Below are 25,487 nucleotides of genomic sequence, written 5' to 3' on the forward strand. Positions count from 1 at the left end.
GCACTTAACTTTATTGTTGTGCACCCAACCCAAACAGTAAGTTGAGTCTGCAGCTGCAGCAGCAACGGCTACGTGTAGTGGCTGTACCAGACAGCCGAACAGGCCCTGTATCCCACATTATCACATGGACCTGCATGTCTACGCCACAGGAGTACAAACACAGCTTCATAGGACCAGGGTGTCAAGACTCTTCTTATTTTTTTCCATATAGGAGGGTGTCAGGACTCATGACAGCAAATGAAACGCAGAAAAAAGAAGAAAAAGGAAAAACGGTTAGAGATGGGAGGACTCAAGTTGCAATTTTTTCTTGTGTGACCAACTGACCATCAACCACCAGAAAGCTCAAGGCAGAGCATATAGTTTCTTTTTTTTTTCCTCCTCCTCCCCTATTGTAATATGGCTATTTGCCCGTGTGGCCGGCACGCTTTCGGCCACACCACCAGCCGCCGTCAGCAACCGGCTATAGTCTATATAGCGTGCAGCGTTGGTTTTTCGCGGCGTGACGCGCGAGAGCGCACCGCCCGTCCACCGAGTGGACGAGACTGCCCCTCCGGTCCGCGGCATCGTGTGGCGGAGCTCGTGTGGCCAGCCGCTGCCTGCCGTCCCAGTCCAGCCACACGAGAGCCGCATCACGCTCGGAACTTTCTTTCTTTTTGAAATAGTACATCTTTAATAGAAGATTATAAAAATAAATGTTTATTAACTGAAATCATAAATTTAACACATTGTCGAATAACCGTGTCAAACAACCATTGTTGGATAGAGTTTAAAAAAATAGAGAATCCGATGTGTGTGCATGCATGCGTGTGGGCTGTGGGTCCTATCGAGTTCGGTAGGCCACCCTATGCTTGTAACCTGTTGAACAATCGTTGTTTGATAAATACAAGTCGAATAATGATTGTTCAATATATATATTGATTATTTGATAAGGTGCTAAATTTGTGTTTTTTTAATCAATCAAAATGTATTTTTATATTTTTATATTAAAGTTATGTTATTTTAAAATTCTCGCTCGCGCACGGTAGAGCGGATGAGAGACTGGGGAGGGGGGGAGCTGCTTTTGAGGTCAGGCCAGGATGTCTCGCGGCCTTCTACTTCTAGGCTGGATGTGGGGGCCACGCCACGCCACCTTGTTGCCCCCCGAAACACACCCGATCCTCTGTGCCGGGGAAGACTCCAAGGTTCCCCTGCCTGCGTCTGTCCAAATAGTACCAGGATCCGTGCAAGAAAACACAATCTCAGCAGTTCAAAAAAAAAAAAAAGAAGAAGAGAGAAGTTGAAGGAAACGCTTGCTTGGAACTAGCTCAACCCTTGTCGATTGCGTTACCCGAGTGCTGACTGCTGACTCTGGATTTTTTTTTATTCGAGACCTTTGCGGAAACTCATTTGACATATAGATCCCTAGAACAACTTAGGTTGTGTTTGGTTGGAGAGATATCCCGGGATGGGATGGGATGATCCTCAAAATCAAGTGTTTGGTTGAGAGACTAGAAGGGATAAAAGATAATATTCCTCCAATATTCGGGACGATCTCATCCGCGAAAATCTGGCGGACGGCGCCATCCCACTTCGCACACGCACGGTTAACCCTTTGGGTGCGTTTGGATAATGGGAAATGGGGATTGGGATTGCGAAATGAATGAAGGGTTAGGATTAAATGAAAGAGGGAGAATGAATGGTTAGGATTTAAAGATATCTTTTGGTGGGTGGGAAATCATTTCCATTTCCAATTAGCCAAACATTGCATTTGGCCTAACTTTTTTTTTAACCGCACCCCTTTCCTTTCTCCTTCGCTCACCGGCGGCGGGAGCGCGCGAGCAAGGCAAGGCAGCGGCGGGAGGACGCAAGCAATAGCGAGGGCGAGCCGGCGACGGGAGCGCGCGCATGGGCGAGCCGACGACTAGAGAACGTGAGCAAGAGCGAGGGCGAGCCGGTGGCCAGGAGCACGCGAGCACGGGCGAGCCTGCGGCAGGAGCACGTGAGCAGGGGTGAGCCGGCGGCGGCCACGGCGGTGTCCAACCAGCCTCCATCCGCCGTCGGCCTCCAATGTCAGCAGCATGCGCGATGTTCCTTCTCCAATCCTCCTAGAATCCCAACGACAGCATTGGATGGGGATTTCGTTTCAGATCTGTACATGTTCTTTTAGTAGACATTTTTTTCATGTGAGCAAGAATTAGTTTGTTTGTGATGTGTGCAAGTAATTTGTGATGAGATGATTAATTAGTGCTTGAGCATGATATGGCAACATATTTATCTTTTTGTTAAATTTTTGGGCTGCTACGAATGTATTTTTTGTGTGAGAGTTTATTAAATTTTTGTAGGTGCTAAAAATATATTGTTCATGTGAGAAGTAACCTCACCAATTCTAGTTGAGGAAGTACTTTTATCCAGATATCCCACCTTATCCCTCCATCCAAACAAATGATGGGACCATTCCATCTCACTCCATCCCTCTAACCAAACAAAAAAATAGGGTGCGCTCCATCCCTCTAACCAAACAAAAAATAGAACCATCATATTCCAGAAAATAGGGATGAACCCAACACATCCCACTTCGTCCCCATACCAAACACATGCTTATTATATAAATTGATCAAAACTTGGCACTGAGTCTTTAGGGTATGTTCACACGAACATGTTCTCAACACAAACAGTAAACACGGAAAACAGAGCGGTCCATTAAAATATGATTAATTAAGTATTTGCTATTTTTTTTAAAAAATAGATAATATGATTTTTTTAAGCAACTTTCGTATAGAAACTTTTTTTTAAAAAAATATACCGTTTAACAGTTTGAAAAGTGTGCGCGCGGAAAACGAGAGTAGGGAGTTGGGAACAAACCTACTGTAAGAGCAGGTACAATAGCAGGCTATAAGCCAGCTATAAACATATTTTCAAGAGATAAAGGAAGAGAGAGAAGATCAGCGGGCTACAGATCTGTAGCCAGCTGCAGCACAGACTCCAGGACGTAATGTGTGTATGATAGGTGGGACCAAATATTAATAGTATAGTAAGTAACTATTGTATGAATTGGCTATTACATTGGCTATAGATGATTTGTAGCTAGTAGTGGGCTATATTATTAAACTTGCTCTAAGCTTATATGGAGGAGAGATAAAAAAATCAAAGGTGTTTGCTCTAATGTAAGAGCTAGCTTAACACAAACTCCAAAACAAATACAATAAATGTATAAGTAAAAGATAGAGATGGGAGAAAAAAATTGTAGCCAATCTTATAGCTAATCTATTACATATATTGGTTTTAAGATTGGCTAATAGTAAGCAGTGAGCTCTATTGTTATCCTTGCTCTTAAACTTTGGAGCCAATTTGCATGGCGCCGACCCCCATCATCCGGTCTACACATTCCATTCAAGTCTTAGGCTGTGTTCGTTACTAGGGTTAGTAACCCATCTCCTCTGTACGGAAAACAGAGCAGTTATTTGACGCGTGATTAATTAAATATTACTATTTTTTCAAAAATAGATTAATTTGATTTTTTTAAGCAATCTTTGTATAGAAACTTTTTTAAAAAAATACACCGTTTAGCAGTTTGAAAATCATGCACGCGGAAAACGAGGGAGATAGGTTAGTAACAGGCTGAAACAAACGCAGCCTCCAAAAACTAAAAACAAATCACAGAAATTAAATCATAAAATGTTACTACTGAATCAACGTATAAAGGGGAAGTGGAAGATTGAATCAACATCTGAAGGGGAAGAGGAAGGGACCCACGCCATCATCCCAGATTATTGGTTTTATAAATTAATAAAGAAATATAATTAACAAGCGTCCAAATTTAGAAAACGTCATCGACAAGTGTGAGTTCCAAAAAATACCATCGTACATACGACTTTGTCCTAAAAATACCATCACCGTTAGGGTTCCATCCAATCCACGTCGTTAAATGCATTGTTCATCCTATAGTATTTAACGGCGCGGAATGAACGGAACCCTAACGGCGATGGCATTTTTAGACAAAGTCATTTGTAAGATGGCATATCTTAAAACTTACACTTGTCGATGGTATTTCTTGGATTTGGATGTTTGTCAATGATATTTCTTGGATTATCTAAAAATAAATTAGCAAAAGAATCATAATAACTGGTATTGAAGTTTCATGAAATTGACAAGTAACATTAACTTGCTGGTCTATATATGTGAAAATCATGGATGCTACGTTTAGCTCATAAAATCTGTTCTATAGTTTCTACACGTGCGGAATCATGTACATGGATCCACCAATGTGTGTCCTTGGTGCATGTCATGAAATCCAAATCATGGCGTAGGTAGGTGGTTTTGGATCTAGGAATTAAATTTTAGTCACTGTCACATGAGATATTTGAATACTAACTAGAAGTATAATAATAAAATTACATAAATGAGAGTAAATTCGCGAGATAATTTTTTAAGCCTAATTAATCCATAGCCAACACATGTTTACTGTAGTATTACATAGGCTAATCATATATTAATTAGGCTTAATAGATTCGTCTCGTGAATTAGTCCTGGGTTTTATCATTTGTATATGTTTAATACTTCTAATCAGTGCCAAGCATTCGATGTGCCCTGATCCAAACAGGGTCGTAGTCTATCAGTCTCACAGAACGAAAGGCTCAAAGTTTTGCTTGACCTGTTCTAATTAAAAGGGCTAAGCTGCACAGAAGGAAAATCCGAGAAATCCAAACCGCCTTTTACACTTCGCTATCATCGTTTCAACTCCAAACTAAACTACTGGGCCACACCAAGCTAGGCAAGTTGCTATCCTGTTTGACTTGTTATCGTCACCGCTTCGTTATTTCTTGTTAAGTCGAGGGTGAAAATAAGAAATAAATAATTTTTACAAAACCCCAGTATTATGCTTTAAGGGCAGTTTTGAATTGCTACCAAAATTTGTTCTACTATTGGTTAATTTGGACTGAAGCCAATACTTTTGGTAGCACCCATACAAATTTTGGTAGCAGTCTAGAACCTTCTTCACTATAGTATGATGGTTTGGCTATATTTTGGTAGCAAACTAAATACAAAATTACCCAATCAAACAATTGGTAGTGCCAAACTTGCCTATGTTTAATTTGGTACTACCCAACACTTGACAGGGTAGTCATACAAACAAACCTTAAGTTGCAAAAAAACATAGGAGTAGGGATGGCAATCGGCCGCGACGGGCACGGGCAGTGCCTACCCATACCCTTGTCCGTGGGTATGCCCGTTACTACATGACGGGTAAGGATTGTTGCCCATGCCCATCGCCCGCGGGCGTGCCCGTTTACCCGCCACAACAAAAACAGTGGAACAAAAAGTCTACAAGCTTCTAAGTTTGAATCAAGCTGAAAACATCAAATATTCTCTGCCTTGGTGTAAGGTCTCTCCTCTGGCGGCGATAGAGAAAGGGGGAGAGAAATAATAAGGGAAATAAAAGGAAAACCACATCAAACAAAGAACGTGGCTTATGCACTACTTAAAAAAACATTTATGCTGGCGGTAAAAAGAGGTTTGTGCTGGCGGCTGAGCAGCCCGCCAGTAAGTAAAGGCCAGAGAAAATCATTGGTTTTCACAAGCGGTCATAATACCGCTTGTGAAAATTAATTTTTGCAAGCGCGTTCTTAAGAGGGCCGCCTGCGAAAACCAATTTTCGCAAGCGCGTTCTTAAGAGAGCCGCCTACGAAAATCAATTTTTCGCAAGCGCGTTCTTAAGAGGGCCGCCTGCGAAAACCAATTTTCACAAGCGCATTCTTAAGAGGGCCGCCTGTGAAAATATTATCCGGTGAAAAAAAACAAAAACTCAAACTCAAACCGATTCAGATATGCCCTCAATTACAAATTCAAGCATCCTCTTCTTCTCACCAAATCACAAATACAAGTCCACAATCACAAATTCAAGCATCGATTCAAATATGTTGGCCTCACAGTGCAATTTCACCATCACAAAAATCAAAATTAATTTTGCCAACCATGCTGTCGATCCTGCGGAACAAAAAAAATGTTTCAATCCCAACATGCATCACCCATTGCCTCACCACGAGAAGAACAGCAGCGGTTGCTGAACCCAAGGCTCCGAGCTCCCGGCAGCGGCTCGATGCGAAGGAAGGAGCTCCACGGCGGTGGAGGGCGGCAGCTCGTCACGGAGGAAGGAGCTCCACGCCGTCGTCGATCCGAGGACTTGGGGCTGCCGGATTGCCTAATGGCTTGCCGATGGAGGACTTGCCAATGCAGGACTTGAACGAGTCGCCGCCGGATCCGCCATCTGCCTCCCGCAACCGAGCTCTACTGCTCGCACGTCTCTCCGCCCGTGCACCGCCGACCACCGCTGACACCCGTGCACTGCCGAGCACCGCCGCCGCCCGATAGATCCGGAGCTCTCGTGTACCCCCATCGCTGATCGGCACACCCCACCCTTTCCTCCACCGCGCCTCCCCTTCATCCTCTTCCTCCACCGTGTCATCACCTCCTCTGCGCCGACCACTCCCTTCCAGCCAGATCTGGGAGAGGGAGAGGGTACAGAGGGAGGGGAGGAGCCTCCGGATCCCGAGTTGGCGGTGGATCCGCTCTCTCGGCCGGCGTCGTCGTCGTGGTTGCCGAGTGTCGACGGCGCGCAGTGGTGGCGGGTGGGAGCGGAGTGCAGGAGGAAGGGCGTGCGGTGGCGGCGACGGGTGGGAGTGGAGCGGAGGAGGAAAGGGCGCGCGGTGGTGGGTGAGAGAGGAGCGGAGGAAGAGCGTGCGGTGGCGGCGGCGGAAAGGAGAGGAGCGGAGGAGGAAGGGCGCACGGAGACAGAGATGGATAGGAGCGATGGGATGGGGATGGGAGAGGAGCGGATAAAGTTGGGGAGAAGTGTGAGGTTGGGAGGGATTTTAAGGATATTTTTTCCTTTTTGCAGGCGGTGCTCTTAACCTCCGCTTGTGAAATTTTTTTTTTTGCTGTCGGTACATTAAGTTGGCCGCCAGCAAAAAATATATATATATATATTTTCGCTGGCGGTATATTAAGTGTGCCGCCAGTAAAAAGGGACATTTTTTCTAGCGGTATATTAAGTGGGCCGCCAGCAAAAATAGACATATTTTTGCTGGCGGCTATCTTAACACGGCCGCCAGTGAAAATCTATTTTCGCTGGCGGTACTTAGCCCCTCACCTCTCAGTACATTTTTAATGGCGGTTTATGCGTATGGCCGCCAGAGAAAAAAATAGAGTGACGCCATGAAAAATCGATTTTGTAGTAGTGATGTATTCTAGTGGATTTTGCTTCTAGCCTACAATGTAAGTTAGATTTCACGGGTAAATGGGCAAAGTGGGCATATGTAGTGTTACCCATACCTGTCGACGGGGGATACCCGTATACCGGATATAGAGGGTATTAGGGTATGCGGGTACGAGGATCTACGTAATACGACATCAAGCAAACAGGAAACAAGGATTATACTGGTTCATGCCCCTTAATAGGTAATAGCCCTAATCCAGTTGATATGGGATTATATAATGGAAACCACAGATTACAAAGGGAATAGCAGAACTCGATGATACGACGAGACCGTAGTCGAGTTGGTTCGACTAGATCACCCGGCGACTTAGCTCTTATAGGCTCCGACTTCGTAGGCTGTGGTGGATGTGTTGGGAGTAAGATTCAATGCCTTAGGTTCTCCTGGGGGGTCACTTTTATACCGCAGGTCAGTTGGTCTCCTAGCAGAACTCGGAGACATCGGACCCCACACGATACAGTAACGACCCAGTTCTGTCCGAGTAGGACTCCTTCTATCTGTGAATTCCGCATCTATCTTGTGATGAATTTCCTTAATGTACACGGGAAATATCCGTATACGGGCGGGTATACCGTATCAGTATACAACGTATATCCAAGGGTAGAGGGTATACCCTATCCGTAACCCTGACAATACCCATGCCCATTTACCCATCGGACATAGCCTTTGACCCAATAAAAAACCCATGGGTATAAAATAGAGAACAAACCCAACCCTAATAGGGTTTTTACCCACGAATAAACGGGCAAACGGGCACAATTACCATCCCTACATAGGAGGTTAGGCATGTTCGTATAATCATGGGTATTTTGGTCGTAAGATTTTATAGAACCACAATGTTAACCATATCTTAATTTTGTAAAAATAAAAAACAATAACTTAAAATTACTACTGTTGAATTAATAAAACATATGTTTTGGATGTAATTTGCAGGATATCATATGCATGCATGGCGTATCAAAGAAAAAATGTTTAATGTCGTGGTTTATGACTCTATAAGGTTATAATGGTTATAAAACAAATTGGACTACTCCCTCCATCCTAAATTATAGGATGTCCTATTTCTTTTTAGGAAGATCAAACTTGGTAGTTTTTGACTAATAAGCATATTAACCATATATTTATGCTAAATATTATGTATGTTATATCACTAAATTCATAATTTAACTTTCATTAAAAAACTAGATTCATATTTTAAAGTGCTTTAATGTGATGTTAATTTTATATCTGCTAGGAATATAAAATATAATAAATTATTGGTCAAAGTATATCATTAAAACCCGTGTAAAAATTTATACATTGTAATTTAGGACGGAGGAAGTATAATATATGAGTTTTGTGAAAATTGCTTAAAAGTAAATGGGATGTCGGGTTCGGTGTTGGGCACGTGCTACAGGAGAATTAGCCAGCAAAATGGCTGTCTTTTGTTCATTGGATTGGTTAGCAACCCCAGATCTAATGCTTAGATTTCTATAGTACTAGCATATATGCAATTAAACCTCCACATGACCTTGAAATTAATATCTGGTCCAAAAGATTTACTATTGGAGTGGTTTATATATTGGATGGTACGATATGTTGCATAGTACTAATAAATAATTGACATCATTAATTTTAGAGACACATTTAACTATTTGTTATACTTAAAAGATTAATTAATTAATTTTTAAAAGTTGTTTTTATCACTATAAAGTATAAACACTTCAAATATGATTTTATGCATTCGCACAAGATATAAAAGTGTGTGAGCATGCATAACGAGGGAAAACATCAGCCAATTCCTTTTTTTTTTCCGAGTGCCAAACAAGACTGGGAGAATAAAGACGGTTTACACCATGTGTAGCATATGATTTTTATTTAAAGTAATTTTGTGCACATAGAAACTAGATCGTGCTATACTCATCATGTGTTCTAAAATCTAAATGCGCCTAAACACGACATGCATGTTAATATCTACAAAGTCGTTATATATATAAAGAGTCATCAGGAGTATACGTTAGACATGCAAATTCCTTATATTTTAGGATAAAATTCGAATCCTTCATGAATGGAAACGGAGGAATCCTTTTGTCCTAAACAAAAAAGAGGAGAAAATTTTTATATTGAAGCTAAGCGTAGCGGGCCTCATGGCCCAGGAGGCCATTTCACCAAGCCCAGTCCTCGAGCCCGCGTAACTGCAAAAGGCCATCTCGCCGCCGGCGCCGCCGCCGCCGTCGTCGTCCTTCCCCCCGGCCACCGCGTGCGCCCGCACGCTCGCGATGCCCCTCGCTTCCTATGCCCCGCCCCGCCGTAAGCGGAGCGACCTCGAAAGGCGGCGTGCGTTGTCGTGCTTGCGCCGCGCCGCGCGCGCTACCCGGCATTTCCCGCCGCCGGCCGTGAGCTCCGGATCGCGTCCCCCCTCGCCGCCGAAGCGGAGAATGTAAGTGTGAGTGTTTCTCTTTCTCTACTAGACCTCGATTGCCTAGCCCTCGATCCAGGTCTGACCGTTCGACCGATCCCTGTGGCAGGGCAGGGCAGGGCGGCGGCGTCGGCGTCGGCGCCGGGGAAGGTGCTCGTCGCGGGAGGTTTCCTAGGTGCTGGAGCGCCCCAACGCCGGCCTCGTCCTCATCACCACCGCTCGCTTCTACGCCGTCGTCCTCCCGCCCCGCGACCAGCTCACCCACGACGAATCCTGGGCATGGGTGAGCCCCCGAAACCCCAGATTATTTCTCACACAATTTAGTAGCCATCACCATCAGGGAGAACTAATCCTTACTCTGTGTGGTACCTGTCCCATATGGTAAATTGCTACTAGGCGTGGACGGATGTGAAAGTGACATCTCCTCAGCTCTCCCGGGAGGCCACCTACAAGCTCTCCCCGAAGAAATCGACGTCCCAAGGTAAGTAGTCCATGATCATTTGCTGGGATTGTACCATTTGCGCAGCAGAACTCTGCTCTGTAGTTGTCATTGGAGACTTGGACCTCATGTAATCATGTTTGGTGATAGTGGTTAATGACTTGATGTTGCAGGGAATCTGCAAACCCTTTTGTGGAACAAGGCAGTGCAATTCTCGGTGGCAGCTGCGGAAGTGACAGTCGCTGACAAAGAGGGGAAGGATGCACTGGACAAGCTTTGCTTTTGCAAGGTTTTGCGATTTTAGTCTCAAGTTTTGCTCCTGTCCGAATCATTTTGAATACCACGCTATAATTTGATTTCGTATCGTTGTTAAATTCTCATCTCTATTTTTTGTAGGTTGCAACGATTTTTTATTCCTATAGAGAACAGGTAAAGCTTCTTTTCTGAATTAGCTTGCGTTGTCGCGCATTTGCTTTCCTTTAGCCAAGAGCTTAACTCACCAATCCCAGGTTAGAATTTAACAAAGAAGTGTGACTTAATCTGAACGTGGCCCTAGTTGATTCTTTCAGCTTTGCTGACCACCTAATCTTGAACATATATTTTCTTTGCATCCCACGAAAAGCACTAACAAACACGGTTGCCACTTGCCAGTGCCTAATTAAGGATTTAAGAAAAAGCCTTCTATTCTTTCCCTCCTGACAATCTGTAGTAATTTCAGCTGATTTTTTTTCCCTGGATAGATGTCTGAACAAAACTTTTGGTAATTTTTCATGACTACTCGGATAATTTACTGAAAAGGGGTGGCTCAGGCAGAACCATAAGGGAGAAGATATGCTTTATGCTTTGTAATAAGTATTTTCTCTCTGTATATCTGATACCTGGTGATGTTAGATTCTCTGCTAATTGAATTATCATTCCATTGGTAAATGTTTACATTTCACCTATCTGTAACTGCAATAAATTGAACACGATTGGTTATAATGTAATGGCATTGCTTTGAGGCCTATCCTTTCTCTTATGTACTTTATAAAGTTGAAAAGTTTTTGTATTGTACTCTGTGTGGTCATGATATGATATCCTCTATTGTGTCCACAAATAAATATTCAATGGAATTGTGAAGGATGAACCAGCTGCAAAAATAAAAATTAAAAATCAATGCGGATGGGTTGCATGGTTTTATAAACTGCAAATATACTCTCTTTCCATGATTAACTTATGTCTGAATATAACTCACTTTTGAAGCATTGTGCCGCTGTTAAATAATTAACTTGTCTTTTTCCACCGTTTCTCCAGATTGAAGCACGTGGCCTCCCTCTAACTCCAGACCAGAAGTATTGCTTTCGCTGCCTCCATTCTGTCCAATTACATTTAATTCAGAAGTTGCTAATGGAATTATGGAACAATGCCTGGAGCAAACCTGAAGTTGCCAAAACTGGACTTGGGTCATCAGCTGCCATGACGACATCAATAGTTGCAGCTCTTCTTCACTATCTTGGAGCTGTTAGCCTTTCATGTTTGGGTGAACTTTCTAGTGACAGTGCAGCTGCACGAGATCTTGACTTGCTGCATGCAGTTTTGATGCAGTTTCCTCATTGATTTTGGGTGATGCAAGTGATTCTGTATCCAAAGCTTGGAGCTCAGCTGGTGTCCTCCCTCTTCTCGTTCGAGAAGATCCCCGTGGTGACCCAGGAACAAGGGGTGTGTCAACCGATGTATCATCATACAGATTAACTGATACTGTTGCGGAATTCCGTTATATTTAAATTCATGATGTGTTCGTTTGGTGTCTCTACTCATGTAGCACTAGCCAAACATGATACGTTGAAGAGGCTACACATCTAGTAAATGGTTATAAATCCTGCGCACGCAACAAGATTTGGCATGTTTGTGGCAGATGGATTATTGTTTAGTCACTTAAATGGGAAACCGCCTGTAGTTATGGAAATATTATAGGATATGTCTACTTAAATTCAAGATACGGGATATGGTGCCTTTGATTCGGAACTACTGCAATAGCTTCCCTTTTTTTTTTTTTTGTTAGAACCGAAGCTGCCGTAAAAGTTTCAGATTTTCGGAATGTCTTGACAAGGGTTGTTTTTTCAGATTTTCGAGGTCATATTAGAACTTAACATTCTTCTATACTGCATCCCATTTGTTGGATAAACATTTGTTGACATGGTTAATATTGTTGCAGCTGCTGACATTCATTCAACTAACAGCAGGAAATCATTTGGACATGACGGCCATAGACGATGTGCTCGCGCAAGATGATGTTAGCATGTCATCTAATGGTAGTCAAAGTTAAAAGACTCAGAGAGACGATATACATTATCACTGGCAATCGGATCCACATATCAATGATCACGTCTCTCTAGCTTTAAGTCAGAGAATCTCAATCCATATATATGCACGTAGGCCTTCAAAATCTGTGTATCAACAATTTGGCACGACGTACTCTCGCAGCACGAACTATATTGAACTAAAGCATGCGAAGGTAAGGAAAATCCCAGGTTGGCTTGGCAAGGAGTAGCCGTCTCTCAAATCGGCCCGAGGAAAAAGTCCAGCTTAAATTTTGGCAAAATTTTGAAATGGAAGAACTATTTAATGAAGGACGGAGAATCCGATGGTAAAATTGTGCCGCAGCTGTCTACACCCCATGCCATCACTCGTAACTCAAAACTGGAGTACATTTAATTTTGCTGTTTGTTTGCTCATCAACCATCCAGCTCACTGCTCACACACAATCAGTTCAGTGGAAAGAACTTCATGGCCTCTCATGCATCCAGTAACCAGTAACCATCTCGACCAACGATGAAATAATTGGCACCAGCTATCCTCCATAGCTGTGATTTTCCAGCTTTCTCTATTCTCTTCAGCCCATAATAACAAAACGGAAGTGTCTGCCTCTTAGCCTTTTTGTCATATGCTCCTCACTGTCAAAGCTTTCACCGTTTTCTGCTTGAACGAATTGCGTGGCAATCCAATCAGACAAGCCGCGGAGAATGTTGAATATCATCGGAGATGTGCATTTTTATGCTCACTGAAAAATTTTCTCAAATGTTTACGATAAGTTGTCAACGAATCGATGATGTGAGGTTGATGTTGTCCTATATTTGTCGGGCGTGCGATGACAAGGATGTGAGAGGTATGGACAATACCCATAGGTGTTTGTGTCTATCTCTCGGATATAGCAACCACCCGTGTTCCCTTTCACATGTCACAAATGAGCCTTTTCAATGTAGTCCAAATCAATTTCGAAATGAAATCTTTTTTACTACACTATTATATTTTCTCCATCAACGCTATTTACATTCACACAACTGGAACAAAACAACCCAACAATACAAATTTGCACGTCATGTCATTAAATTACAAACACAGGCAGTTCTATTTATTACCATCACCAGTTCACCACCAACATCATTTTTCATTGCCATAGTCACCGCCATCACCATATTTAGCTCGATCAAATAGACACGGATTCTCTACCATGATGCCTGGTGACTCTAGATCACTTACACATAAATCATAATAAATAAACCACATATTAGTGACTCAAAACCAAACAATGTAGCATATATGATCTCGTTCCCTATCAAAATAGGGAGAGAACGCCACGATGGCACATTGTACAGTCTCCTCCATATCCACAAAATCCCAAGTCGCATCAAAGGACCAACTACTACTCCCTCCGTCCCATTTTAAATCCGTGTATTTCTAAATCCAACGTTCTACTGTCCGTCTTATTTGAAAAAATTATGAAAAAGTTTAAAATTTAAGTAATGTACTCTCTCTGTCCCAGAATATAACAACCTATGACTAGATGGGACATCATCTAGTACGATGTATCTGGACATAAGTCGTACTAGGTGATGTCCCATCTAGTTATTGGTTGCTATATTCCGGGACAGAGGGAGTACAAAGTATTATTCATATTTTTTATCTGATAATAATGATAATATTAAAATAAGATGAACGGTCAAATATTGAACAAATAAATTCACAGCTGCATTTAAAATGAGACGGATAGAGTTGTACAATAGCAGGCATAAACGCAGGCTACTAGCTGTAGCCACCTGAGCAGGTCGCGGTGCTAAGGTTGCAAATTGCCAAATTGGGATCTGCACTCTGCAGTGCAGAAAGGTCCAAGAAGGGAGGAGCAACAGGGGTTGGGTTGCCCAGGGCCCCATGCGTCAGAGGGATCGCTCGCCAGTCGCCAGTCGCCACTGGTGGCAGCAGCAGTGGCTGGCCGTCTCGGTCCCCCCCTCCTCCTCATCTTTCTCGTGTCGTCGCCTCCCCCCTCCCGCCCAACCCATCGCGTTTCCCCCCCCCCGCGGAGAAGCAGCACCGAAATGCGACCGCGATGCTCCCCCTCCTCCTCCCCCTCCCCGTGACCCCTCCTCCTCCTCTCCCCTCCCCAACCCTAACCCTAGCCCCCGCCTCCGCTCCTCGCCGACGCCTCGTCCTCCTCGCCGCCGCGGCGCCGCACCACCACCACCACCACCGCCGCCGCCGCGTCTACCGTCGCCAGCGCGCGGCGCCGACGCAGACGCGGGCGCCGAGGAGGACGTTGTCGGCGTCCAATGCGGCCCGCGGGGAGGAGGACCTCGAGGAGGCGATCTACGAGTTCATGCGGCGGTCCGACAAGCCGGGGGCGTTCCCCACCCGCGCCGAGCTCGTCGCCGCGGGGAGGGCCGACCTCGCCGCCGCCGTGGACGCCTGCGGCGGCTGGCTCTCGCTCGGGTGGTCCTCCGGTGGCGCGGAGGCAGGCAGGGCCTCCTCGTCGGTCGGCGTGCACCCTGACTACCCTCCCGAGGCGGGGGCGGCGGCGGCGGCGGGGGGCGCCTCCGACCTAGCGCAGGGAGCCGTGTGGGCGTCGTCCAGGTGGGGTTTTGCTATTCCCTTCTACTGGGGTATTTTCTTCCTTGCCCCCCTCTCCCGTATGAATTCCAGCTGAAATTCCCGTGCGTTTCAGGGAGGCGGAAGCTTCGCCGTCCGGGCGCCAGCCGGAGACGGAGGAGGAGGAGACGTGGGTTTCTGCTCGGCATCGTTGCTCTGTTTGCTCCCTTGGGGTGTTCGTTTCTTCCTGATTGTGTTCGTTTGCTTGCGCGGTGGTTTGCAGGGAGACGAAATTTGGGACTGGGTTGGACGGGATGCTTACCAGGCTGCAGAGGGAAAGGGAGAGGGTCCGGCCGCCGCTCCCACGGAGCAGCGATGGAGCGGGAGGGGAACGCGACAATGTTGGTGCGTTGGGTTTTCAATTCCCAGCATATTCTTCAGAAACATCTATTGTTTTCAATTGTGCATCATATATACTTGCTTCGCAAAAATAGTTTTACGTGTCCCTAGGGAAGCATTAATCTGACTACATTTGAGATGATAGCATTGATCTGACTACATTTGAGATGATAGCATTAATCTGACTACATTTGAGATGATTAGTCCGTGTATCAGTGCACTTGTTGCCCCCATGGTTTCAGCTTGTGGAATCGTGGCTGGCTCCTATTCAGTGCAGTACTGCAGTTCCTTGCTGGCAAAAAGAGGCATTCATGTCAGTTTATCCAAGCCGTCTGATTTTTGCGGATGACGGTCTTGTCCACGAACCTTCCCTACTTCTGCCTCTAGTAGGGAATTTCCTAAATCAACCATTACAATTCTTCACTCTTGAGTACTCCCTCCGTACTCATAAAGGAAGTCGTTTAGGACAATGTTTAAGTCAAACCTTGGGAATATAAATCATAAATAACTCTCAAGTTGTTGAGTTTGAAAATGTAAAAATTATATGAATAGATTTGTCTTGAAAAATACTTTTATAAAAGTATACATATATCACTTTTCAATAAATATTTTTATAGAAACAAGACGTCAAAGTTGTGTTTTGTAGACCGTGTCGCTGTCCTAAACGACTTCCTTTATGAGTATGGAGGGAGTACCTAGTAAAATAGTTGCTTATCAGTTGTCCACATATAGCTGCACAGGGGGCCAAAAGTTGCCTTTTTCACAGTGATGTGTCTTTCTGATTTTAACACCAGTTACAATCAAGAGTAATAGTAAAACAAACATCATATGATTAAACTTCAAATGTAGTGTGTGCATGTGTGTTATATTCTAAGATTGACCATGTTTTAGGTATTTTATCGATTATCGCACATTCATGGTAGTCTTAGTTCACTTTTAGTATCATCGAACGACAGTTATGTCACCCACTAGAAACTTATAAATAGGAGAAGTGAAATTGAATGTTTGACTACTGATATCACTGATTAAATCATGCATTGTAATTGGCAATATTGTAAATGAAGTAAAACGAAATATGAAGTGATTATACACCCCACAATTTACAATATTATTAATGAACTTTTGGTTTGTCGTTATTGGATAACTTGTTTGTACATATTTGTGGTGTTCCTTTTGGATGTATTATCTACTTCCTTTTCTAGTTTGTATTTGCATATAATGTGTATAACTGAAATCATCCTTCTGTGTTGCATATATGCAGCTTTAATGGGTCAGAGTGGAGCACCCAGTCACTCTGCAACTGGTGGCAGGTACACTCCAAAGGTACCTGATAATGGAAATATACATAGTTATCATCCCCAAAATGGAGCACTAGAACATAACAAAAGCTCAAAGAGTTTGACTAATGATGCATGGCGAACATGGTCCCTTGACAAGGGTGGTTTTTCAGATTTTCAAGGTCATATGACTAACTTTCTTCCGTACTGCATCCCATTTGTTTGATGATTATTTGTTGACATGGTCAATATTGTTGCAGCCGCTGAAATCCATTCAACTAACAGCAGGAAATCATTTAGACATGATGGCCTAGACATTCTTGCACAAGATGACGTGCACGGGCCATCTAATGGTGTGGCTGTACATGATTATGATATTAATGATGTAGACTCTGAAAGAGACGATATACATGCACGCCTTCAAAATTTGGAGTTGGATCTTACTGCCGCTCTTCATACATTAAGATCAAGATTCGACAAGGTTATATCAGATATGGTGTGTATATTTCCCCTAACATCATCAATTTTACTTTCATTTGTTGTGAATTACTAGTGGACTATAATTTTTTGTGCACGAAGTGTTTTTTCTGCATCTGTAAAGCTGTTAGTTTTACGTAAAAATTCTGCTGCCACACAAACAAAAGAAGAAAGATAGTTCCATTTATTTAATTAACCTTTTGTATGTCTAATACTCCATCTGCTTTATGCTCTCGGGAAGTGTGCAATAAAAAAAATGTATTTTGAGTTTTTAACTTGCAGTTTCCTGATTAAAATGCAGATTAGAAACGTGGAAATGATATGACTTGATTTTCCATTGAAATTTCGTTCATAATATTGTAATTTTTAACTATAATGTATATTTAGCAACACTTCCATCTGGCAGCTACTTTTGTATTGCAATATGGCAGTTACAGGGCATACAAATACATGAAACACTAGTGGATGAAGTTGTGCTTTGTGCCTCTCACCTTGATCTTGCCAGAGGCACTGTACTCATTGTTCTAAGCATCCAACTTTGTTGTTTTTTTCCAGTCCGAAGGTGACGGAGCAAAAGCACCAAATGGGCTCTCTGACGATTGGGAATTTGAAGAGACCAAAGTAATGCAAGCTCAGGAAGAGCTGCGGTCAATCCGTGCAAAAATAGCAGTATTAGAAGGAAAGATGGCACTGGAGATAATGTATGTCCACCTAATATCTGATTACCTATGCTTTAGATTTTGTATGTTCCCTTTTAGTAATTGTATACCATGTCATCAGTGAGAAGAACAAAATAATTGAAGAGAAACAAAGAAGGCTTGATGAAGCTGAGAAGGCCTTGAGTGAGCTCCGTACTGTTTATATTGTGTGGTCTAATCCTGCTTCAGAGGTTCTATTGGCTGGATCTTTTGATGGCTGGACAAGTCAGGTGAACATTTCAACCAGTTCTCGATTACCTTTCGTAATTTTTGAACTTCGCTAAGGCTTAGGATGATTGTTCTGCCATGTGGTGCTAATTTTGAAAGATAATATGAAAAATAACTATCATGCGTCTATGTGGCTAGTAGGTTTAGAATCTTTATATGGATATCATTGATTTTGCCCATTTAAGTATTTGAAGTTCAGTGGGAATGGCTTCAACAATTCAGATTGTCCTGCACTTGCTTAAAGTAGATTTGGTCCAGAAGGCATAACTGCATTATACCTGACTGGTTCTGGTTTTGAATCGTAATTGGCAATTCGATGTAACAAGCACTTGTATTTCATATAATATAATTTTAATGTTAATGAAGCCAATCTGACACTCTACATAGCTCTGTACTTCCATGCTTGATAACATTCGCATTGTTACCTTGTTATGCTTATTATTATGGGGCAATTGCAAATTTACCACTACTTTGAATCGTTATTGCAAAACTGCCACTAGAAAATTGCAAAAATGCCACTAGAACTGTCATTCGAGTGGTATCCTTGCAATATTCAAAAAACCGGTGACAAATTTGCAAATGCCCCTATTATTATATGTTCAAATTGGAAAGTTTTTTAAATAAGTGTTGTGTGTACATTTTTTTTTTTATCATCTGAAATCTGATGATAATCTAATTCCATAACATTGTTGACTTTGTGCAGAGAAGAATGGAAAGATCAGAAAGAGGCACCTTTTCCTTAAACCTGAGGTTGTATCCTGGTAGATATGAGGTAATGGTCTGTCTTATTATGCTTCCAGGCATTATTATTTTCATCTCATCTGATAGCCCCTCTGCCTATTCTCCAGATTAAATTTATTGTTGATGGTGTTTGGAGGAATGATCCTCTGCGCCCCCTTGTGAGCAATAACGGGCATGAAAACAACCTTCTGACTGTCACTTGACTTGAAGCTCCATTTGTCAATCCTGGTAGCATTTTTGTAGATTGTTATCTAGATCTTTATCAACATGATTAGGCCAATCCATCCAGAATGGAAACAAAAAAAATGAGTGAGCTGGTTAGCTCTGTTCCACCCTGTAATTATCTGCTTCGCCTTAAGTCGTCGTTCTTTTTCTTTGGTAGAGATTCTTACAATTTAAACAGTGTAAGGGTGTTGTCAGAATGCCTCACCCTGTTAGATAGGAGAAGAGAATAGTTGTGTATTCTTTCTTCCCCGTCTTTTGCCCGGAGAAGTATAGTTGTGTGATGGGTATCCAGGTGTCTGGTTGTACACCTTCATGGAATGTGGTTGTACATCTCTTTTGTGGTGACAAAAACTCCCCCCGCCGGTAACTTTGCACTTGCAGAAGCTTTAGGTTTTAAAGGTGGTCGCCTCACTTGCGAGTTGTTACTACGCCTTAATTACGCAATCTTCTTATGCCAGCACTAGCACCTGAGAATCTGATATCACAGAGGATTGAATTGTGTGCTATGCAAGAAGAGAGCTCTGTTGAAATTGTGATTTTCTGACGCTTTCGAGTATGAAATTATTGTATCTGAGACCAGGTTGAACTCTGATGGAGTGTGGCTGCATGAAGAGGAAAAGGCAAACAAAGTCATACAAGTGCAAACAGCAAACCTGAAGGTTCATTCAAAACTATTTCATTTACTTCCTTGTGAATCAGTCAAACAGCAAGTAGCGATTTACTAGGATTGAAGATTCATTTATCTTTGAATTTTAACCACTTACAAGAAACCAACCCTTTTGTTTCTTTCCTTCTCTTTCCTCACCCACTTAATCCTATAGATTTTATAATTCAAGACACCACAGATACAAAAATACAAGAGAGAAATGATGAGGCAGAAAAAAAAAACCCAGCTAAAAGCACTCCACCAATTAATTATCTGCCATTGACATAATTAATTAACCACCCAAACGAACAAACTTCACTTCACTTGCATCTCAGTTGGCGGCTGCCCCCTTGAACCTGTACCACTTGGCGCAGATCATGAAGTAGATGATGTTGAAGATGCCGATGCCGGCGATCATCCAGTAGAAGAGGTCGAGCCTCCCCTTGTTGAGGTCCTGCGCCAGCCAGTTGCTCCCGGCGCCGGTGGTCCGGTGCACGATGGTGACGAGGAACCCACTGAGGTAGTTCCCCAGCGCCAGGTTGCAGAAGGCGAGCGCGCCGGCCACGCTCCGCATGTGCTCCGGGATCTCCTTGTAGTAGAACTCGATCTGGCTGATGAGGTTGAACGCCTCTGAGAGCCCCAGCACCATGAGCTGCGGCACCATCCACAGGCTGGACATGGCCGAGATGGCGCCCCCGGTGATGGTCGTCCCCAGCGTCGGCTGCGTCAGCGCGATGTGCCGCCTCCGGTCCTCCACCACGGCCGACATCACCATCGCCACCGTCGACAGCGCGATCCCGATCCCCTGCCGCTGCAGGAGGGTGAGGCCCTCGTCCTTGCCCGTGACCCTGCGGAGGCGCGGCACGAGGAGGCGGTCGTAGATGGGGATCCACAGCGTCTGCGCCAGCATGGCGAACACCGTGAACGACGCCGCGGGGATCTGGAAGCTCCGGCCGAGGTGTCGGTCGGACTGCAGCGCGGACAACACCACGTAGGTCGACTGCTGCACGACGGCGACGTAGTAGATGATCCCCGTGGACCAGACGGGCACGATGCGGATGAGGCACTTCACCTCCTCCACCTGCTGCACGCTGCACAGCCTCCACGGGTTCGACGGCGCGGCGCCCCCGGCGCGCACGTCGTCGGGGCCGGACACGATGGCCGCCTTGTCGAGGCACCGGAACTGGTCCGTGTGCGCCAGCTTGGTGACGATGGCGCTGGTGTGCGGCGGGTCGAACAGGTCCTGCTTGGGGTCCTTGGGCTGCTTGAGCGACCGCTTCCTCGCCGCGGCGGCGAACACCTGGACGATGCTGGTGAAGGGGGAGCCCTCGGGGGTGACGCGGACGTAGAGCCTGGTGCCCATGAAGAAGAGGACGCAGGCGAGGAGCATGAGCGCGGTGGGGATGCCGAGGCCGATGGGCCAGCTGACGTTGCTCTGGACGTAGATGATGACGGTGGCGGAGACGAGCATGGCGGAGGTGAAGGTGAAGTAGTACCAGTTGAAGAAGCTGTTGATGCCGCGCTTGCCGGACTCCGTGTGGGGGTCGAACTGGTCGGCGCCGAACGGCATGCTGCACGGCCGGATCCCCGCCGACCCCAGCACCAGGAACGCGAACGACATGAACAGCACCGCGAACTGCCCCGACGTCGCCTTCGAGCACGTCTCCCCCACCCCGCACTCCGCCGGGTGCAGCCCGTCCGCGGCGGCCGTCATCGTCAGCAAGAACATGCCCTGTCCGTCCATCGTTGGAAGGAAACCATGCGTTAGTACATTGGAGCCATCGTTATTTTGCAAACGAAAAGTAATTTGTGAATAAAATTTTTATATACTTGTTTTTAGCAATCTAAAAGCAAAGGTTGAAAAATAAACTTCGATGAGAAAACTTTAAAATCAGCTTCAAATTTAAGGTTGAAAATTCAGATTTTAGCTGATAAGTATAAGCTTATAAGACGAGGGCTTTGAATTGGATGATTATGGGCTTTGAGTTTCGTGTAATAACCCATGTGAACTTAAATGGGCCATTAGTTGGGCCGAGTTCTGTCTGCACAACCAGTCGGCCCAAAACAACAGATGCATGCGAGCACAGCACACAAACCGGGAAAACTGTTTAAATTAAATTTGTAATCTGATGATTTGAACACTCTTATGGCTGATTATCAGCTGTGTGATCCTTTTTTTACTTAAATAAGAACATAAAATTTGAAAAAATTATCCAATATAAAATTATGTTACCGTTCCAATAGAAGTGACCTTCAGAATCAAGCAGCTGGCCCACCGCCCCCACGAGCACCAGCGGCGCAAGCATCATTCGTCAGAAGTGGCTCTCGCTATCAAACCATACTATTACACGCTTAGTACTACTACCTAAATGGCGCTCATGATTACACTACGTCATTAGTACTAGTACGTGGTTGGTGATAGTCAGGTTGGTTATGGTTAGGGAGGTGGTGTGACATTGATGCCGCGACGTGGGCAGCTCACTAGTCAATTCCTGGAGCTTTGGATGGCAGCACTGACTCTCACTTGGGAGCATATCGTTTTCGTGCGAGCAAGTGCGAGACACTAATTGATTTTTTTGTACAGGTGTACCGAAATGCAAGCGCAGCTAAGTACTAATGGTGTACAGTAATGCTGATATATTCCAGGAATTGGGGGTGAGCTAGCTAGCTGGTCAATGTCGATGGCCACACCAGGACACCACCCCACTTGCGCAGTTAGTTGGCAGTCACCTCCATACAGATTGTCCGGATAAGATGGCCGGATCCCCAACCTCACTTCAGCCTCAATGGTTGCCACTGTTCATCATCTCATTGCACTTTGCACTTGGCAGCACAGCACAGAGCAGAAAGTTCTTATGCTTAGCCTAGGCCCCCCAAGATTCTAGCACTTGTACTCCTACTAGATGAACCGTACAAAATTACTGCAAATCCAAACAAAACGCAAGAGATTTCCCCGTTCTAACTAATAGTGTCTTGATAGTCTAATCAGGTACTATTATCAGTGTGAAAACATGACATAATGTAACCAGGTTGGATCTTGGGATTTCAGTGCTACGGCCTTCCAGAGTTTGGCCTTAGAAAAAGACACCGTTCAAGTCAAAACACAACTACAAATTGAACTGGACAGTGGACACTGCATCTCACCAACCAAGCCCCTGTACTACGTAGTACTATTATTGTTGAACAGAGTTAATTAAAACTTGAAAATTATCCGTGTTGCATGCCTGGCAAGCCAAGGCACCGTTTGGTCCCCATGTTATTTTTGTACTGAAATTAATACAGGCGAAAGGTTAAACAAACTGAGGAGAGGAAGCAAGTCCACTTCAGGATTCAGCACAGATCGAGATGATCCACCAACCCAATCCAAATGCTCAACAAGTTCCCTTACAAACACAGTTTCCTATGTTTAAAACTTAAAATTAGCGACGTGAGATCCACAAATAATACAGACCCAGCCAACTGCCTCGACTCCTAAATAATGCATTTTTTTTGCAAAAGTTCTTTTTTAGAAAAAGAGCTTTAAAAATCATATTATTCCTTTTTTAAAAAAATACTAATAAATCATATGCTAATAACTAATAAAAAGAGTTAACTTAACTAATCATATGCTAATAAATCACTCTGTTTTCCGTGCACAGGAGATTAACTCTCAACCCCATCTAACGAACACAACCTAAGTGACTATTTGGTAGAGCTCAAACTTCTAAATTTAGCTTCAGGAGTTGGGTCTGAAGTGGAGTTGTGGATTGGTCTAAACCCAGCTCCACTTCTTTAGATCATTTCGTGAGAGCGCTCTACCCAACCCCACTCCCATTTTAGATGGAGCTGAAACTTTAGCTGGGCTCCAACTACAATAGAGGTGTAGCTGAAGCTATTCAAAACAGAACTAGGTGTACTACTCCTATATATTTGTACATATAATTGTAAATATGTCCACGTCAAATAGGCCATACCTTTTTTCTTTTACAAGAAAACTAGGGTGAGCATGCAACAACACCTAGCTTAGACTGATGATGTGTTGTTGTTGTACATGGGTCATCAGGAAAAGAAAACCAGCTTCTAGTGTGGGCAGAATTAATACTGCTGCCCACAAAGATAGATAAAAGTGGATTATAGGGCATATAATACGGATTAGAAGAGCGCTAATCATGAGCCACTGCGCCGCTGCAAAGTGCCGCTTTGGCAAAAGGGGAGCACATAATCAGGGCACGAGGCTAACCGATGTAGGCCGCCGCCTCTTTGGGAAAGCTACTACTAGTATTGGCAGATTAACCCATTATTTCCAGCAAAAATTTGGATGTAAATTTCACCACAGAACTAAATTATACTAATGTCGTTTCAATTTACCGCCCAAATAATTAAGGATTGAACTCTTCTAATCCACATTCGCCGTGAATTAATTAATTAATTAATTAAAAATAATCACGAGCGCACAAGCGCACGTGGTTCCTCGCTCACTTTGCCGCCCATTTCCATCGCAGAGAAAAGAAAAATAAAAATAAGAATAACAAAAAAGAGGCCAACTCGAAAGTCCAACACCCAACCGAGCTACTGACAAGCCAGAGGCCACCAACTCCCGATTTTCTTTTTTTTTTTAAAAAAAACAAAACAAATCTGAATCCGAGAAGCGAAATCGCGCCGCCCCCAAATCGCAGCGACATCCACCTCAAAATTCGAAGCCCGGCCTCGAATTGGGAGGCGAATGCGTGGCGGCGGCGGCGGAGGAGGAGGGGAGGTGGGCTTACGATGAGGGAGGCGACGGAGGCGATGGCGAGGGCGAGGTAGCGGCCGAGGTAGGCGTCGGAGAGGAAGGCGCCGATGATGGGGGCGAGGCTGGTGGTGCCGTTGAGGCCGTTGAGCAGCGTCGCCGCGTCCACGCTCCGCATGTGGAACACCTGCGTCAGGTACACCAGCAGGTTCGCCGACGTCCCCAGCGTCCCCAGCTTCTCGAACGTCTCGTTCCCTGCACACCCAAACCCCCCACACCTCCATCAGCCGCCGATCGCCGCTCGCCGGCGCCGCCGGAGGGGGAAAACGATCGAATCGGCGATCTCGCCGTACCTATGATGAAGGGCATGGCCCTCCAGCCGTGGTACTTGAGGGCGGGCTTGTCGCCGCCGTTCTCCAGCTTGTCGACGTCCATGCTCTTCAGCTTCTGGCCGGCCTCCTCGCCGCCGCCGCCGCCGCCGCGCATCCTCTCTCACCAACCACCACCTCTGCTCTCCTCCAGTAGAAGCGAAGCGACCGACGCGGGGGAGGAGACAGAGTGAGAGTATACTGACTGCCTCGCCGAGCCGAGTTGCCGGTTTATAAAAGGGAAGGAGGAGGAGACGCGCAATTCGTACTAGTCGTCAGTCGTCACGGGGGGAAGGGCCTTTTTTTTTGCTTCAAACCACCTAGACTTTTCGTTTATTGCAACAAGGTCCCTGCTGCCAAACTTTTTTCTTCTTTCTTCTTTCACCCTCATCGGTTGCCTAGAGCTTTGGCTGATAAGCCAAAGTTTGGCTTTTTCCCTTAAGCAAAAGAAAACCCATTGTTTGGCTTATTTGGCTTAATTGGCTTGTTGAGGATTTTCTGTGGCTGGTAGTTCTATAGCGCTTAGCTTGTAGCATTGTGATTGAGAATTAACGTTCCAAAGCATATAGATAAGCACCATCAGTTATGATTTGAGGCGGGCACTTATCAACCGCAATAGTTAAGTACTAAGCTCAGAAATCACAATTAATTAGGAAATCAAATAGGCACATTACATAATCAGTGCATTGGTCACTAATTTGTACCGATATATATTTGGTACGATCAGTGCATTGGTCACTAATTTGTACCGATATATATTTGGTACGCCATATAATCTCTTAGTTCCATCATGT

At 44.5% G+C, this 25,487-nt stretch overlaps 2 protein-coding genes and 1 long non-coding RNA gene across 4 annotated transcripts; 2 read left to right on the forward strand and 1 right to left on the reverse strand.

Moving 5' to 3' along the window:
• Nucleotides 1-9,393: 9,393 nt before the first annotated feature.
• LOC127767815 (uncharacterized) lies at nt 9,394-12,061 on the forward strand. Of its 2 annotated transcripts, none has more exons than XR_008016521.1 (6): nt 9,394-9,675; nt 9,758-9,931; nt 10,045-10,129; nt 10,261-10,376; nt 10,484-10,516; nt 11,381-12,061. It is a non-coding gene; the product is annotated as an uncharacterized LOC127767815 (long non-coding RNA). The 2 variants fall into 2 exon arrangements; XR_008016522.1 differs by having other exon boundaries at nt 9,394-9,669.
• A 2,363-nt stretch (nt 12,062-14,424) lies between these two features.
• Nucleotides 14,425-19,289, forward strand: LOC127765576 (protein FLOURY ENDOSPERM 6, chloroplastic). Its single transcript, XM_052290502.1, has 9 exons — nt 14,425-14,971; nt 15,063-15,116; nt 15,210-15,331; nt 16,587-16,784; nt 16,863-17,098; nt 17,635-17,780; nt 17,860-18,007; nt 18,709-18,777; nt 18,854-19,289. Exons 1-9 carry the CDS (start codon nt 14,451-14,453, stop codon nt 18,947-18,949), a joined length of 1,590 nt encoding a protein of 529 aa, XP_052146462.1. The 5' UTR covers nt 14,425-14,450; the 3' UTR covers nt 18,950-19,289.
• Nucleotides 19,290-19,688: 399 nt separating this feature from the next.
• LOC127765575 (protein NRT1/ PTR FAMILY 2.11-like) lies at nt 19,689-24,906 on the reverse strand. The gene is made up of 3 exons (XM_052290500.1): nt 24,679-24,906; nt 24,363-24,580; nt 19,689-21,349 (listed from the first exon to the last, which is right to left on the reverse strand). Exons 1-3 carry the CDS (start codon nt 24,809-24,811, stop codon nt 19,949-19,951), a joined length of 1,752 nt encoding a protein of 583 aa, XP_052146460.1. The 5' UTR covers nt 24,812-24,906; the 3' UTR covers nt 19,689-19,948.
• Nucleotides 24,907-25,487: the final 581 nt, after the last annotated feature.

The sequence above is a fragment of the Oryza glaberrima genome, chromosome 3, assembly GCF_000147395.1.
Source record: "Oryza glaberrima chromosome 3, OglaRS2, whole genome shotgun sequence".
In the NCBI taxonomy this organism is placed as follows: domain Eukaryota; kingdom Viridiplantae; phylum Streptophyta; class Magnoliopsida; order Poales; family Poaceae; genus Oryza; species Oryza glaberrima.

What these genes read in the sequence shown, in the direction of transcription:
- LOC127765575 (XM_052290500.1), bottom strand. Translation starts at nt 24,811, where the DNA reads ATGCGCGGCGGCGGCGGCGGCGGCGAGGAGGCCGGCCAGAAGCTGAAG. An exon ending in GGCCATGCCCTTCATCATAG is followed by an intron (nt 24,581 to 24,678) that starts GTACGGCGAGAT and finishes TTGGGTGTGCAG; the next exon opens with GGAACGAGACGTTCGAGAAG. An exon ending in CCTCCGTCGCCTCCCTCATC is followed by an intron (nt 21,350 to 24,362) that starts GTAAGCCCACCT and finishes ATGGACGGACAG; the next exon opens with GGCATGTTCTTGCTGACGAT.
- LOC127765576 (XM_052290502.1), top strand. Translation starts at nt 14,451, where the DNA reads ATGCTCCCCCTCCTCCTCCCCCTCCCCGTGACCCCTCCTCCTCCTCTC. An exon ending in AGGGGAACGCGACAATGTTG is followed by an intron (nt 15,332 to 16,586) that starts GTGCGTTGGGTT and finishes GCATATATGCAG; the next exon opens with CTTTAATGGGTCAGAGTGGA. An exon ending in ACAAGGTTATATCAGATATG is followed by an intron (nt 17,099 to 17,634) that starts GTGTGTATATTT and finishes GTTTTTTTCCAG; the next exon opens with TCCGAAGGTGACGGAGCAAA.